General features: G+C 39.6%; 1 protein-coding gene across 15 annotated transcripts in view; it reads right to left on the bottom strand.

The window, feature by feature from the left end:
• CDC42BPB (CDC42 binding protein kinase beta) overlaps nucleotides 1-15,900 on the bottom strand; it is a 97,925-nt gene that overhangs the window by 59,624 nt on the left and 22,401 nt on the right. For all 15 annotated transcript variants that reach the window (XR_009728917.1, XM_061376266.1, XM_061376269.1 and 12 more), the window contains exon 2: nucleotides 9,622-9,713. Coding sequence is in view for 14 of the 15 variants with exons in the window: in XM_061376266.1 (XP_061232250.1) it covers nucleotides 9,622-9,713 (92 nt within the window). In the remaining variant the exon portion in view is untranslated. The remainder of the gene's footprint in view (nucleotides 1-9,621; nucleotides 9,714-15,900) is intronic.

Raw genomic sequence — 15,900 nt, 5'->3', positions numbered from 1 at the left:
CAGAAAGCCTGATGAATGCTCATGCCTGCATCTCAATCAACTTTAAACATATTTATGTCAAAAAATGTATGATAACTGGGGCTAAAGCATAAGTGAGAGCCAGCTGTGGTAACTACAACCACAACAAGCCACAACACCCTATCAGATTTGTATTATTCCTGCCATCCATTTTTTCCCTGTACTTTTTGCCTCAAAGCTGTTTCACTTGTACTGCAATAAAAAAAAAAAAAAAAGAGCTAAAATACAATTTTTGGACTTTGGCAAAAGCTAGCATTTTACTTCTTGAATTGGTTTATAGAAGTATTTAGTTGCATTTTGATCTTCAAAAGCCACATGATACTGACATTTAGGGCTGCAGTGTGCAAAGCCATCCTAATCTATGTTCCACGTTTCCTCATGCCCTGACGAAACCTACATGGTGAGACTCAGGCACCAAATCAGCCTCTACAACTATGACAGAATTTCCCACCACTGTGCTCTGCCCTTTGAGTGACATAATCAGTATTACTAGGCAGTTATCAGTATGGCATGTGAAAGTGCAAAAATAATCTAAATGCAAGCTTGGATATACAGAAACCAAGTAAGATAGTTAATAAAAAGACTTGGGAACCATGCTCGCATGGTTTTTAAAAAGACAAACGTGACTCTAGAATTCATAGGCACATACACACCACTAGGGATGGGCAAACATTAGGGCTTTGTAGAAATACAGACCCACTGGAAACTGCACACAGAGCCACACCTCAGAGAAATACTCTATTCGGAGCAGGTGTGAAGGCAGACTATTGAGATGATCAAGGAACTGAAGAGCCTTTCATACTACCATAGGAAAAGGGAAAGCTTTACTTGTTTGAAAGAAAAAAGTGGATATGATTGTTACCTACAAACAAAATTGGAAGGAAGAGCATTGGTTATAAGATCTGCTTAGCCTAATGGACAATAAAATTACATGGATAAAATAGTGTAAAATTACCATGAATTAACCTTTGGCAGGAACTTGGAATGGCTTTAGACATTTGAGCAGAAGCATTAGACAAGCCTTTCAACTGGGAGAAGAGACAAAAATGTCATTTCAGTTGTAAACAATTTATCCGTAATGTCTTATTACCAGATTCATAATTGAATATAACAGTCATTTCCCTCAGTTAAGCCTTGTTTATGCCACTTTTACTATTTCTGTGTCATGCTATTGATACCTTGCATACTAGCTACTGAAAAAAACTTGCAAGAACTGCTCCTAATAGTCTTGGATACAAAAAGTCTTTGTTATGCTTCTCATTAGTTAACAGATTTAATACTGCATCTTTGAGGAAAAACTGGTCTGGACAGTGCTCTCAGTTTTCCTGTGTCTGTTCTACACTTAAAATAAGCAACTAGAGCATCTTTTGCTAGGGTTCATACACCATGGTACACATTTCCTAAGCAAAAGCTATTTTATGAGCACACAGCATGGATCTTCATGATTTGCAAATAAGCAATCACAAATGCCAGCCAAGAAAGGTTCTGTAAAAGAAGAATAAAGGCCCTGAATAACACCTAAGCTCTTCCTCAGCAGTCGGGGGGGCTGCAGAGACAAATGACTGGCCTCACAGCAGCACTACAATGAACCATGCCTCCCCGGCTCCTTGCAACCTGCTTGTCACCATAGTAACTTGGTGCTGCCATACAAACAGACAGGGAGCTGGGGAGAACCAAGATAGCAACCAGCTCTTTTGAAGCATTTTTTAAAACAAAGCAGCTTCTTTCTTCATCCATTTCCACAGCAGAAAACAGTTGCTGCTTCTTGTTTGTTTGGTTTTTTTTTGGTTTTTTTTTTTTTTGGGGGGGTAGGGGAAGAGCATACCATAGAAAAGCAAAGCTAATAAAATATTTCTTCTGCTTCATATTCTGAATACTTTGACTCTTTGAATAGCTGGATGAGGAGTGTCGTATGTTGTGTGCAATGAATTCTGTTAATCTACAATGTAGGAAGTCACAGTCCCTGCTGGGTACTTAATACCAATCATCAAAGCTTCTGAATAGAGAGAGCCTTAATTGCAGTCTGTAGGTTCACTATGGCCCAGGTTAATTTCTGGAACAACATAAAAACATTAAACTCAGTACTCTACAGCTGTGATTACCAGTTGGAAAACACACAAACAGCTCTGTGTCTTACTGCTAAGGACACCTGTCCACAGGAAGCTTGGATTTTGCATATTCACTTTCAAGCCTCACTGCACCCTTAGCCAGTATATTATAGAATCATAGAATGGTTTGGGTTAGAAGGGCTCTTTAAGATCACTTAGTTCCAACCCTCCTGCCATGGGCAGGGACACCTTCCTCTAGACCAGGCTGCTCAAAGCCCTGTCCAACCTGGCCCTAAACACTTCCAGGGATGTGGCATCCAGCTTCTCTGGAAGTGCTTCACCACCCTCAGAGGAAAAAGCTTCTTAACATCTAATCTAAAACTACCATATTCCAGTTCAAAGTCCCCATTATGTACTGGAAGGCTGCTAGAAGGACTTTCCAGAGCTTTCTGTTCCCCAGGATGAACAACTCCAACTCTCTCAGCCTGTCTTCATAGGAGAGGTGCTTCAGCTCTCTGATCATTTTTATGGCCTCCTCTGGACTTGCTTCAACAGGTCCACATTCTTATGCTGGGGACCTCAGAGCTGAACGCAGTACACCAGATGGTGCAGGCCCTTGCACTTGATCTGTTAAACTTCACAAGGTTAGCACTGGCCCACCTCTCAAGCATGTCAAGGTCCTTCTGGATGGCATCCTTTCCCTCCAGCATGTCAACTGTACCACACAGCTTGGTGTCATCAGCAGACTTGCTAAGGGTGCACTCAATCCCATGTCCATGTCACCAACAAAGATCTTAAATAGCACTGGACCCATTACTGAACCCTGAATAACATTATACTCATCTCTGGTGTCGTCTGACCGCAACTCTTTGAGTGTGACCATCCAGCCAATTCTTTTGCCGGCCAGTGGTCCATCCCTCAAATCCATGTATCTCCAGTTTATTGACAAGGATGTCATGTGGAACAGTGTCAAATGCTTTGCAAAAGTTCAGACTGATGACATCAGTTACTCTTCCCCTATCCACCACTGCCACAGCCCCACCGTAAAAGGCCACCAAATTTGTCAGGCACAATTTGCCCTTAGTGAAGCCATGCTGACTGTCACAAATCACCTCCTCATTTTTCACATGCCTTAGCATAGGTTCCAAGAGGAACTGCTCCATGATCTTGCCAGGCACCGAGGTGAGACTGACCAGCCTGCAGTTCTCCGGATCTTCCTTTTTAACCTTTTAAAAATGGTGATTATGTTTCCCCTTTTCCAGTCAGTGGGAACTTCACCGGACTGCCACCACTTCTTAATTATGATGGACAGTGGTGTAGCCACTTCATCCACCAGCTCCGTCAGGACCCATGGGTGCCTCTCATCAGGTCCCACGGACTTGTGCACTTTCAGGTTCCTTAGATGGTCTTGAACCTCATCTTCTACAGCAGGTGGTTCTTCATTCTCCCAGTCCCTGCCTTTGCCTTCTGTGACTTGGTTGGTGTGACTGGAGCTCTCGCTGGTGAAGACCAAGGCAAAAAAATGTCACTGAATACCTTGGCGTCCTCTTTATGTCCTGGATAATCTCTCTCATTAGGAACCACTTCATGTATGAGAAACAAGAAGATCAGTCTTGCTCTCTCAACCATTATTTATTTTCTTCTGGAAACACATTTTTAAGTCTTCTGATTCCAAGTGAGACTCTAACTAAGCATCGTGAGTCGAGGTGACATCCTATTACTAAATACTACACACATCAACTCTGTACATAACAGCATTTATATCAAAAGGTATTTCTAATCCATCCAGAGCAGTAATACTTAGGTGGGGCACATTAAGAGTTTCAGTTATTTTTGTGCTAAGCAAGAACAAGCAGTTCCACCCTTTTGCTGCAACCACAGTAAGCATTGCTCATTCAAGAGATCCTTGCTAACAAACAAGGGAAGGAAAACAATTGTTTCACAGTCTAATACTGCCAAATTTCCAGGAGGTGTCAGCCACATTATACAATCCAAGTTCTCAACCTAGGCACATTCTGACACAATTCTTCCAACAACTGCTCTTCACTGAAATAATCTACAGCAGCATGCCTAACTGGTCCTTTACACAAAAAAAGAGTGATCTTAAAGACTTGCATTACTAAGGGGTCAGATGAAGCTTGCAAAGGAGCAAGTGCAAGTAGTTAGAGCCAGACAGTTCTCATACACAAGATCTTCTCCTATCTCTCTTACTATACTGCAGCACAAGTACTTCCAGTTCCCTTGGCAGGCAGAAGCAAAAACTTAGCACACAGAAGGCACTTCTTAGGCTGGCGTAAGTTTCTCAGGTAAGTACAGTCTCACTAAGCACAGGCTCTCAGGACATTACTTCATTTCAAATAATGGTCCACAATATTTTGAGACAGAAGAAGTAACTGGGCACATGTGAACTTCAAGTCACAGGTAGTTTGGTTTTGTTTTTTTTTTTTTGGTTTGGCGTGTTTTTTTAAAGGTTTAGAAGCTGAAATTTTCCAGTCTGTGCTCATATTGTTTAAATCTTCTCCTAAACAATGTGCATTTTCACTAGTTCACCCTATACAACATACTCATTCTTGTCTACAAAGAGACTTCTACATTAATTTTATTAACAGAAACCAGAATGAAGATTACAGAAAACCATTTAGTTCTGATTTTATTTCAGGGTGCTTTTAAATCGTTAGTAGCTTTATTCCTCATGGAGATTGCCCCTTTGCACATGAGCTATCTGCCTATATGACCTGTAAGAAAACCAAAAAACAAAACCCAAAACCCAAAAACCTGAAAGTAACATTGGGGCACTCATTAAAATGTTCCACCCAGCTGGGTAGACAGCCAGGCAAATACATCCTAGTAGAGGGTGAAGAGCCACAGAGTAGTTTATCCTTCTTACAGCTAACATTTCAGGTTACATGCTATTCTGTCATGCATTGAAATAATATTTCAAATTTTGAACTTCATAACTATGAAACTTCTGAAAAAAATAAATTATGTTCTCAAGGCAGTGACTCCAGAAGTCAGAGCTTTAAATACTGCTGTAAAGGATATTCAGACATTCAGTTTATCCTGCATGCAAAGTGGCTGGCTTAGTTCATAAGAAAAGGGAGACCTGCATCTTTTGGCAGGTGGCTACAGAAGAAATCTCTAGGATCTGAGCTAGGCTATTTCTGTCCTAGCATAATTATGAGAAGTTAAGAAACATTTTTTCTCTTGCTTTCTCCTATCTCCTGCACTATAAGAACTTTCACTCAGGTAGTTTTGGATTACCAGTAGGGCTTTCTTCCCTTATTGCTGAAAAAAAAGTGTAAAGAACCAGGTTGAGTTCTGCTGGTTTGAAAAGGAGAAAGGAAGAAAAAGGCACTAACATGCCAGTACAGATATGCGCTGGTGATTATATCAATCAGCCTTAAATTAGACACTGATTTTGCAGTTGTGTTCATGGGTATAAGCTTGCACGTGCTTTCAATTTTCTCTCTGGTCAAACAGCATTGTTTCTTTGGCTTGCATGTTATGCTGCAAAAAATAACCAGCGATACAAACTAATAACTAATATCACAACACTAGTTTGTTTAAGCTGTCTGCCATTAAACATACAACTTATGCAAAAGTTCTTCGGTAAGATGAAAGCCTCTGGCACCCTCCAAAAAGTCCAAAGAAGCTAAACTGAGAACGGAATGCAGTTTCCACCCTTTTTGAAGACTTGCTTGTTCAGCTGTTCCGCATTTAATTTGAACTACTTAATTCTAATAGCAATATGTTTAATATAATTCTGATTAATTTATTTATGCATTCTCACAGATATTCTATAGGTATTTTTGAAGTTTTTTTCTAGCAGATATTTGTGTTTCGGTCATATTTTCTATTGTTTGATTTTTTGTTTGTTTTTAACAAGAGCTAATGAATAACCTTATAACTACTAGTATCCTGTCAACTAACTTCTAACATAGTTCCTATGTATGTATGAACATTGTATGGAAAAATTATTTACAGCTTCCCCATTCAGTTTTCTAAAGTGTTGCTTTAAACAAATCAGATGCCCCAAGTCCCTCAAGAAACTAGATTTTAGTTTCATATGAAATGTCAACCTTTATATAATTGCTATTTTAAAATGCTTGTAATATTTGGCAGTTGTAGCAATGTAGGATACCAAAGGGTCAAAGGATTCATTCATAAGCAAAAAGCATAAAATACTCTCTGGCAAGTGGGATTAAAAGATAATGAACTTAAAAAAATCAATGATAAATAATTTTTAAACTGATAAAAAAGTTTCAAGCTGCTGCAATTATAAACTAACACTTTTAAATTGAAATATGAACAGGATAACATGATATTGACAGATATCTAACACCACTGACTTTGCGAGCACTCACAGCTCTAACAGAAGGATGAAATTCAGATACTTTCTCATTCAACTTCTGTGAAATTTCATTTCCACTGGTGTGGATGTGATATATGAATTGCTTTAGTTAAGCTCCATGCTCTTCCAAATGGAAGAATATGAAACACATTGTTGATTCAGGCACTCCAGACACTATCAATATGAGTTTCCACCCAGAATTTGTATCTATTATACCCCTTAAGACTCTTGATCCAAAGCCAAGAAAGGTCATATCTTTCCCCCTTAGCACATATAAACTGAAACCTCTTAGAGTTCTTACAAATACTTCATCTGCTGCTGTACTGAGATTTCCAGTTGGTCAATTCCTTAAGTGGAAAACACCTACTGGAAAAAGAGCAGAGCAAGTACTATGGAAAATGGCCCTTCCCTAAAGTTATAGTGTGTGAAGGCATTCCCAACACTGACTGCATCTGAAAGTCACTATAAAGGGTTCCCAATTTTTGATAGCTGTACAGTTCTGGTGTCCTCAACATAAAAAGGACATGGATCTGTTGGAACAAGTCCAGAGGAGGGACACAAGAATGATCAGGGGACTGGAGCACCTCCCATATGAGGATTGGCTGAGAAAGTTGGGGCTGTTCAGCCTGGAGAAGAGAAGGCTGCATGGAGACCTCATAGCAGCCTTCCAGTATCTGAAGGGGGCCTAGACAGATGCTGGGGAGGGACTCTTCATTAGGGACTGTAGTGATAGGACAAGGGGTAATGGGTTAAAACTTAAACAGGGAAAGTTTAGATTGGATATAAGGAGGAAATTCTTTCCTGTTAGAGTGGTGAGGCACTGGAATGGGTTGCCCAAGAAGGCTGTGAATGCTCCATCCCTGGCAGTGTTCAAGGCCAGGTTGGATGAGGCCTTGGGTGATATGGTTTAGTGTGAGGTGTCCCTGCCCATGGCAGTGGGGTTGGAACTTGATGATCTTAAGGTCCTTTCCAACCCTAACTATTCTATGATTCTAGTTCTGAAAAAAATCCAGAAACCACTTCTAATCCCATCAAAAGACACACTGCCAAAACACCAGTCTATCATTCTTTAGATATCAGTGGTCACAGCCACTACAGCAAGTAATTTGGTGCAGCAAGACCAGAACATCAGATGAAAGTAGCCTGTGTTGAGCCTTCACAACTATACCGTGTGGTGTTCAGGACTGTTGCTTCAGACTGTACCTAGGCTGGTCTCCTGGACCTAACCTAGATGTTCTGAAGCTGTCAGAAGAGCCAAACCCAGTGACTGATCCTTAAGTATTCCTTGGGGCCAGGAGCACATTTGGTGCACACCTGGAATGGAGATTCTGGTTTAGTTTCTTCCAAAGGAAATCGAGCTCATACACACAAAATCATTCTGCAGTAAGTGGCGGCACTGTCTTAAAAAATGTGCTACTGCTTTGAATCAGAACCCTAATGAAGAGGTAGACTGTTACCTACTACTGCCTTGGTTCTCTACGCCTTTTACCTACTCATAAACCTCCCTGCTCAGACCCCTTTTCTAGACTTAATTTGTAGCTTTCAGCCATTCCTTAACTATTTTTTCCCATTTCTGCTTTTTCCTGCCAAACTCTTTGCAGTAACTTTTTTGCTCTAAAAGCTGTATTCAAATAATACACAACAGCTAAAAAAAACACCACTGAAGTGTTTGTTTTTAGCTGATTTTCATGCAGTATTTCCCCTACCCTAAGATAACACTTCCTTTTTCCTTTTTTTTTTTTGGGGGGGGGTGGGGGGAGGGGTATGTGGAGTGGGGAAGGGGGAAGTTGCAACTCACCAAGTTCAACAACCACAAGAAAGCAAATTTGTGTCTTACATGTCAAGATGTTAGTATTTATCTGGACATTTTACCTAAAATGCTCAAGTTCCTTCAGCAGCTATGCTCACTATGCATCATATAATTAGATGATGGTTCAGATGAAGAAATGTTCTTGAAACACTAATTTCTGTCATAGGTGTCTGCTTTCCTCAAAAGCATTTTCTGAAACAGCTTAGAATTATGCAGCTACTTCACCCACTATCAAGTGCTTATGTACACAGAAATGTCATTGCTTTCTGAACCTAGGTTGAGCAGAGTCCTGACATTTTTCTGTCTACACCTTTGTTTCATAATCAGACCCTATGTGAAATACCCTGAAATGTCCAGGGCACACCATGCTTGGAAGGAAAGCCCTGCACTGCACATGTCCTGCTCTTTCTGCAGACACCACCAGAGGAAGACGAGTAAGCCTACCTAGCCTTAGCCACTGGCAGCAGAAGTTGTAACCAAGTGCTAACAGGCTGAAGTGAGCAGCTAATGGCTGTCACTACATTTGACTTTGGTGTGGCACTACTTAAAAGAAGCTCCCTGAAAGAAATCTAAGGAGTGTTCTTTACTTCTAGAAATTCTCTGGTTAATAACCTCTTTTGCTAACATCTGTGGCTTTAGTTACATGCACTTAAATGCTGAAAGGGTTGACTTTAAGGTTCTCCAGAAGTCTCAGGTATCCTATGCCTAGTGGAGAGGACACGTTCATAAATGCCTTTGCCAGCGGCAAGCCCTATCAGACTTCTGTGTCTGAAGAGACTTACATCAAGCATATTAAGAAATAAAGCTTCAGTCCAGGGTCCTGCAACTGGCGAGTTGTCAAAACACAAGGCGTTCCTATCATCCCAGCATGATTCAACTTGCTGCCCAAAAACAGATCCAGCAGCCTTTGATCTTCAAAGATGACAGGGAACAGCCTTTGAGGCAGCCAAATGCGTCTTTCTGCATTACCAGATTGCTACAAAGACAGGCAGATGGGTGGAGCAGCCTCTGCATTCCCACCATAGAAGCAGCCCAGTTCTGTGTTAACCTACAGCAGCACAGAAGAGTACATATGGCAAGTGGGAGAAGAGATCCCAAATTCAGCTGTGCAGCTGCTAGGTGGGACCACCCGGGCCATACAGACATTGAAGAGATACTTGTTTTGCTACACTGAAGTAAGAATAATCCAGTCACACAAATAGCAGATCTGGGCACTAATACCCTTCTTCAAGGGGATCTTTCACTAGTACCTACGTACATCCCACATTTAGAAGTATTCTGACACATCTGTGTGAATCTTTTGTTTTTAGTATAAGAAGAGGTTAACTGTAGCAAGAAATCATTTGCACAAACAATTACAGTTACATTACTACAAGTGAGTAAGAATCTCTTACCTCACCAAATGCACCTCTTCCAATCACTTTGATAATTTCAAAGTCGTCTCGATGGAGCTGCATTTCCTTTACCAATTTTGTAAATGGTCTTGCTGTTTAAGGGAAAAAAAACCAATTATTAAAGAGAAATAATTTAAGCCAAAATAATGCATAAACTAGAGGTCAAAAGCATTCATTGCGTACACAGTACAACAGCAGTTCTTCAAGTACTAGCAGAACTATGACAAGAAAAAAACCCTACACTATTATTATTTTTTTTTTTAATTCAATCCTATATTTGGTTCTGCCTTGCTGCCATCAAATAGAGAGCAAAGTAGTCTTTCAAAAGGATTTCTCTCCCCCCTTCCCCTTTCTTTAGGGTTTTGTGATTCAGTGAAGGACCATATGAAAGAGAGAGAGTTGATTTATTATGGGTAAACCCTAGACAAAATCTGTCCTATCCTTCAGACACTGGAATAATTCTTCTCTTAAGCAGAATTCAGCTTTACTTTTGATTATTTCAGCTAGTACCTTCTAAAGCTTTAACAACCCATTCTCAAGAGATAACTGTCTCTATTCGATAGCAACAAAACAATTTTCTACAAAATACGTGGCTAACTTAAGATTTTTACTTTGAACTATCTTTTCTGTTAAGCAACAATCACTAGATCTCAGTAAGTACTGAGGGGCTGCAACCTAATGGATGTCCAGCAATTAACTAATCCACACATACTTTGTTTCAATGGTCCCACTGGATTCAGGATATTTCTCAAACTACGTGGTTGATGAATTCCACTGTACCTATAGATCTCAATCTTGTCCTCTCCAGTTCCCTTTCAGAATATTTTATTTATTTCTATCACATCACAGGATGAGAATTACTGTTTATACACAACATTTATTACAATTCATTACTCTAATTATGAAGACCAAATCAGTAAGAAAAAACAGTGGTGCAAGCTAAACTGCACAAAAGCAAGTGTGGTGCCTATAAAGGGGCTGCTTATGCATCTAATTTAGCACAAAAAAAAAGATGGCTCTTCTTCACAAACATTATTAAACTAAAAAGATTCAGTTTTTAAAAACACATCTTTTCCCATTTGCAACTGAATAAAACATCATAGAAATACAACCTGTAATTTAACCCAGACTCCCATTTTACTCACCTTACATTATCGTTAAGCTAATGAGTTATAAGCCAAACAGACTTCCTACAAAAGGGGTCATTGCCTTGACAATGTATTTCAGACATTAACAAAAAGAAACCAAATTTTACAAACACACAGTAGATATGGAAGTCTGAACTGGAGATTACAGACTTCAAAATTCATATAACAACTAATAAAAAGAATAAATTGGTGTACTGAAGAGTAGGCACACCGCTTCTTTGTACTACTTAGGAGAGGTATTATTGAAAAGGTTTCCCCACAAGTAACACCCCTTTCACTGCATGTTTCTTGTCTATCCAAAGTACAAAACTTGAGAACAAGACTACTGGATTTTCTACTAAATTACTCATTTCAGCTGGGCAGAAATACTGAACAACTGCTACCATTTTCCTTCAAAAAAATGCCAGAGTCCCAGGTTGGTCCTGGTTTTCCCATTTCAATTGGTCAACTGAAGTACTACATGTTAAAATTAAACAGTTTAATAGATGTAAATGGGGAAAAAAAAGTATACCCTCCCTAAAAGGAAGTTACGATTTTGACAAGCTAATTGTGCACTTAACTCATACTGGCTTTTTGAGTTTAGCAGGTGTTCAGAAACACTGCACATTCAGTGATATCTCTCTTGGCAGGCTGAACACCAAACATGAATATTCAAATGTACAGAAAAATTTTGAATTGGTTGGGGCTTTCTCTGAAATGGAAACAAACCCTTCAAGTCTTTGTCAAGGCATCCAAGATTCCTTAAAAGGAAGTAAAATTTGGGAATAAAACCCAATATCCACAGAATCTTGTAATCACAGACATAACAACAGAGGTTATGCAGCAGATCAGAGCTCAAAGAAGGCAACACACCAATACTTCATTTAAACTAATATTTACTTTATTGGCATCTTGGAGTAGGACCCTCTTTACACCAGGATGTGACCTACTGCTTTTAAGTACTGGATTGAACAATTTTTACCTCTTAGTAAGTTAAGTAAAAAAATATTTCCCATTTGCTTTCCTGCTCCCGTGCCAGAAGGTTGCTTTCCTCAACCCTCTAGTATCCAGATCAGTAACATACGCAGAACTGTCAAAAATGAGTAAGCAGAAACTTGCAACATAAAGTATCAGAGAGCTGTGTTCACTGTGCTTGCTCAAATGATGCCAAGGGATTGATATGCCCACAGTGATACACCATAAAGCTGGTAAAAAGCTCCAGCTTCTCCTTTTATGAATCACTACTTTATGAAGAGGGAACTCAAAGCCAACTTCTCTCCATATACTGGAATGAATAATTACACTTTACTGATTGGTTTTGCTCCCAGTATTAAAAGTAGGACTTACTCTTTGGAGTTGATTTAATACTTAATGGAAGTATTTCATACTGGGAAACAGAAGCATTACTTGTATTGGGGGGGTTGTTGGCAGTGATTATTGAATTTTGTTATATATACTGTTGTCAGGGTAACATTAGCTGAGGGTAATTGCAAGACTTTGTTTATTCATGACTGTGAAGCTGTAATGAGAATTTGGAATAGGTGTTCCACGTGCAATATATCTGCATGCGTCACTGCCTTTTCCTTAGGCTGATTCTACATTATTGTACTCACACTTGTTTGGAAAAAGGGTGCTCTCCATAAGGACACATAAGAAAAAGACAAAACAAAGTAAACAAAACAAACAAACAAACAAAAAAAAAAACCTCCCCCAAAAAAACAACCACAACACCCACCAAAAAAAACCCCAAATCAACAAAACCACTAGTTTCAAGGAGCCAAGAAATGCATGCTCTCAAGAGTATAATACAAAACAGGAACAGTCGATGTCTTGGTTAATATTCATACTGGGAAATTAAATGCCTGCATTTATTTCTTCATTGAAACCCATGGTTTGTTTGAAAGACATAATGCTCTACCTGCAAACAAATTCTATCCTGATCACATTCTCCTCTTCCTTTGATAAATGGGACTAGGATATTTTGTTTGCACAAAAGGAAAACATCTACTTGAATAATCTGAAAACATCATTTGAAGTGCAGTCACAGGTAAATAGGTTCGTTAGCTAGTGCAGCTACACTGCACGCAATTTGTATTATGCCACCTGATAAAAGATATTTGAAGACTGTTTCAGAATGATCAAAAGCTGCATCAACTGCCAGCAGAGACTATCTCAGACAGCAGACTAGACACTCTGCACTGCTACCCTGGGAATGGGTGCATGCCAGCCTCTGTCAAGGCCAGAAGCATATGTCAAATTTCTTCTCATTTCTGACAGCAGGGAAGCATAGTATTGTCAGGACCAACCTCAAAAAATAATAGGACAACTTTTCCCAAACTAGACTGTGGTTAAAAATAAGAAGTGTTGAGGTATGCCTTGGATTTCTACTTTCTGTTCAGATATTGAACCATTCAATACATGTCAGTAATTTACTATCTGGAATCACAAAACCTAGCACCTTTACAATACAGTGGAAAAAACCCCAAACCCCACTGGGTTTATGATAACTACTGCTTCAGTGGTGGAGTTACCCAATGGCTCTAATTTGAGGACTCCTGCCTGTGCTGTTAGGCAGTGCAAGTTTCCAGAAATTCATAGTCACAAAACCCACTGAGTCAAAGTTGCCAAATGTTCAAGAACATCTGATGTTTTGTATCATTGGCAGCTTCAAGTTTTAAATAAATGTGACAACTGCAAGAAAATAATACACAGAGTTACAATTCAGGCTGAAAGGGAACTCAGGAGGTCTCTAGTAACTAATCTCCTGCTCAAATCACAGTCAGTATTGGTTTCAGACCAGGTTACTCAGGGTTTTCTCCGTTCAGATCTCAGTAACTTGCAAGGATGGTAACTCTACAGCCTCCCTGGACAACCTATCCATATACTCAATGAACCTGCACCAAAGAGTTTCGCAGTTCTGAAGTGATCTTATAAGTGATTGGGGTTTAAGTCATTATATAACATTAGGATAACATTCAGGTAGACCTACCCAGAAGCTATGTCCAAACTGCCTGGCCATACAGAAATGCATCTGCAACCACTCTCCCTTTATCTACTTATCCCCTTTACAAAACCTTGTGGTAGGAAACTATGTGAGTTGCAAAATATTAATGTCAGGGAAACAACAAAATGACGCAGATAATTGTCTGTGGAGCCATACTCCCACCAGGCAGATCCAATATTTTATTTAAGATGTTTTCTTTGGAAGAAGAACATGAAAGAACAGCAAGTTTTACCATTTCCCTCAACCAACTCTCTGAACTTACATTGCAGAATCAAGTAACTTGTCTGCCCTTTGTGCTCCCTTTTCAAAGAAACAGCATTCCTGTGATATTGCTACTAAAACAGTAGACTGGCAGGTTTAACAAGTTAGTGCTTGTATACATCTTGGGAGATACCCACACCCAGGTAGCCCCAACCTGCTTACTATGGTGATAAATACCTGTTACAACCCACACTTAACTTTTAGAGAAGTACAGTCCTCCTGCTACCTAATTGTGGAATTTCCCATGTATTTTGGAAATGTCAATTTTTGTTAATTCTTCCACCCTTTGTTGACTCCAGTCTTAATGTTGCCAATTATACAACATTGCCTCCCTTTTCCTGTGCTGGCCTGTTTCCTTTTACTGTCCAGCCCTGTGAATGCTTTTTTCCAGTCTGGTTTCCTAAGGAAATAAAGTATGCGTGAGCAGATTGTTTGGCAGTCCAAATCCATTCCTCCTGCCTGGCATCTTTCAATTCCAGTGAAGACCATTAATATCCCTAACCCTTTGCCAAATTTAACTGAAGTTGTACAAGTTGACACAAATTTTATGAAGAAGAAAACAAATTGCCCCCCCCACACACCAAAACAACAAAACAAACAAAAAAAACCAAACCCAACCCAGCAGAGAACAGTGCGTAAGTGTTGAAAGGCCAGGCTGGAAGGGGCTTTAAGCAGCCTGGTCTGGTGGAAGGTGTCCCTGCCCACGGCAGGGGTGTTGGAACTAGCTGATCTTGAAGGGCCCTTCCAACCCAAACCACAACACAGGAGAATTAAAGGAAGCTTACAGCAGAAAAGGGAAGGTAGTATGGTAGGAAGGGCAAGGGGTTATTCCACTGAGCCTAGTAAAGGAGGTAGATCCCAATTCAACTTCACCTAAATTCTGCTGTTTACAAACAAAAGGTGACACATTCTGTGTTCTCTGTCACATTTTCTGCTGAGCCTTTGACTTCTGCCATGCCTTCCCTCCCAGTTTTATACATACACACACCTCACTTCCTCTGTCTGCCTCTTGCTCAGTGATCTGATTCTTCATCATTCATCAACATCCATTAGTCAAACTCAGTGGTGCAAGACTTTGGTTATCATTATAATGACACAAGCTCCACTGTGTTAAAAACCTGAGAAGCACAACCTGGTTACATCTTGCAAAGTGCTTCCAGTCCTTGCAGAACAGCCTCTTGATATGGGACACTACTTCACACACTGTCAGAGTCCCCTCTATCCTTTGAGCAAGACCATCCAGTTTTGTAGTGCCTGGCTAGTCAGTACTTCATAATTTTAAGATATTCTAACAGTATTTATCTGAACTGAGATGCCAGCAGAAAGACTTCTATACACTAATACAAACACTAAGAAAAACTGAATCTTCCTGAGGCTGACTGCCAGTGTGTTTCAAGAGAATAAATGGTAACTATTATTAAAATTTCATTGAAATACTTAATCTGATACACAAATGTTAAAAAAAATCCCTCAAACTTCCCTGAAGTAGCACATTTGCTACTTATTTGCTACTATTACAAATACTACAAATACTACTAAATACAAGTACTACAAATAGTATTTGCTACTATTACAGACTTCGTTTTATGAAAGCCTTCTGACAATAGTAAGACAGAGTACCTATCCACTTTCAATCAGATATCCTGCTGGCAAACAACAGAATCATGAGGTTGGACAAGATTTGGATTAGATAATTATATGCAAAATCCTCAAAGGTTAAAAAGGATAAAACCATATTTACTTTCAGGCACAAATCAAGACTTAGTACTCACAGCTTTTGCACATTGCTCCACAAGCAGCTTTATAAGTTACAGAACTGATCTTGGCATTTAAAATTTGTATACCAGTTTGTGATAACTGCACAAAAAAATCACCATGCTAACGGGT

This window comes from Neopsephotus bourkii, unplaced genomic scaffold, assembly GCF_033783945.1.
Source record: "Neopsephotus bourkii isolate Nb327-2 ecotype Australia unplaced genomic scaffold, CSIRO-AGI_Nbou_v1 NB_1707, whole genome shotgun sequence".
Classification (NCBI taxonomy): Eukaryota; Metazoa; Chordata; class Aves; order Psittaciformes; family Psittacidae; genus Neopsephotus; species Neopsephotus bourkii.
The sequence above is the reverse complement of the archived record's forward strand: the minus strand, read 5'-3'. Positions and strand labels throughout refer to the sequence as shown.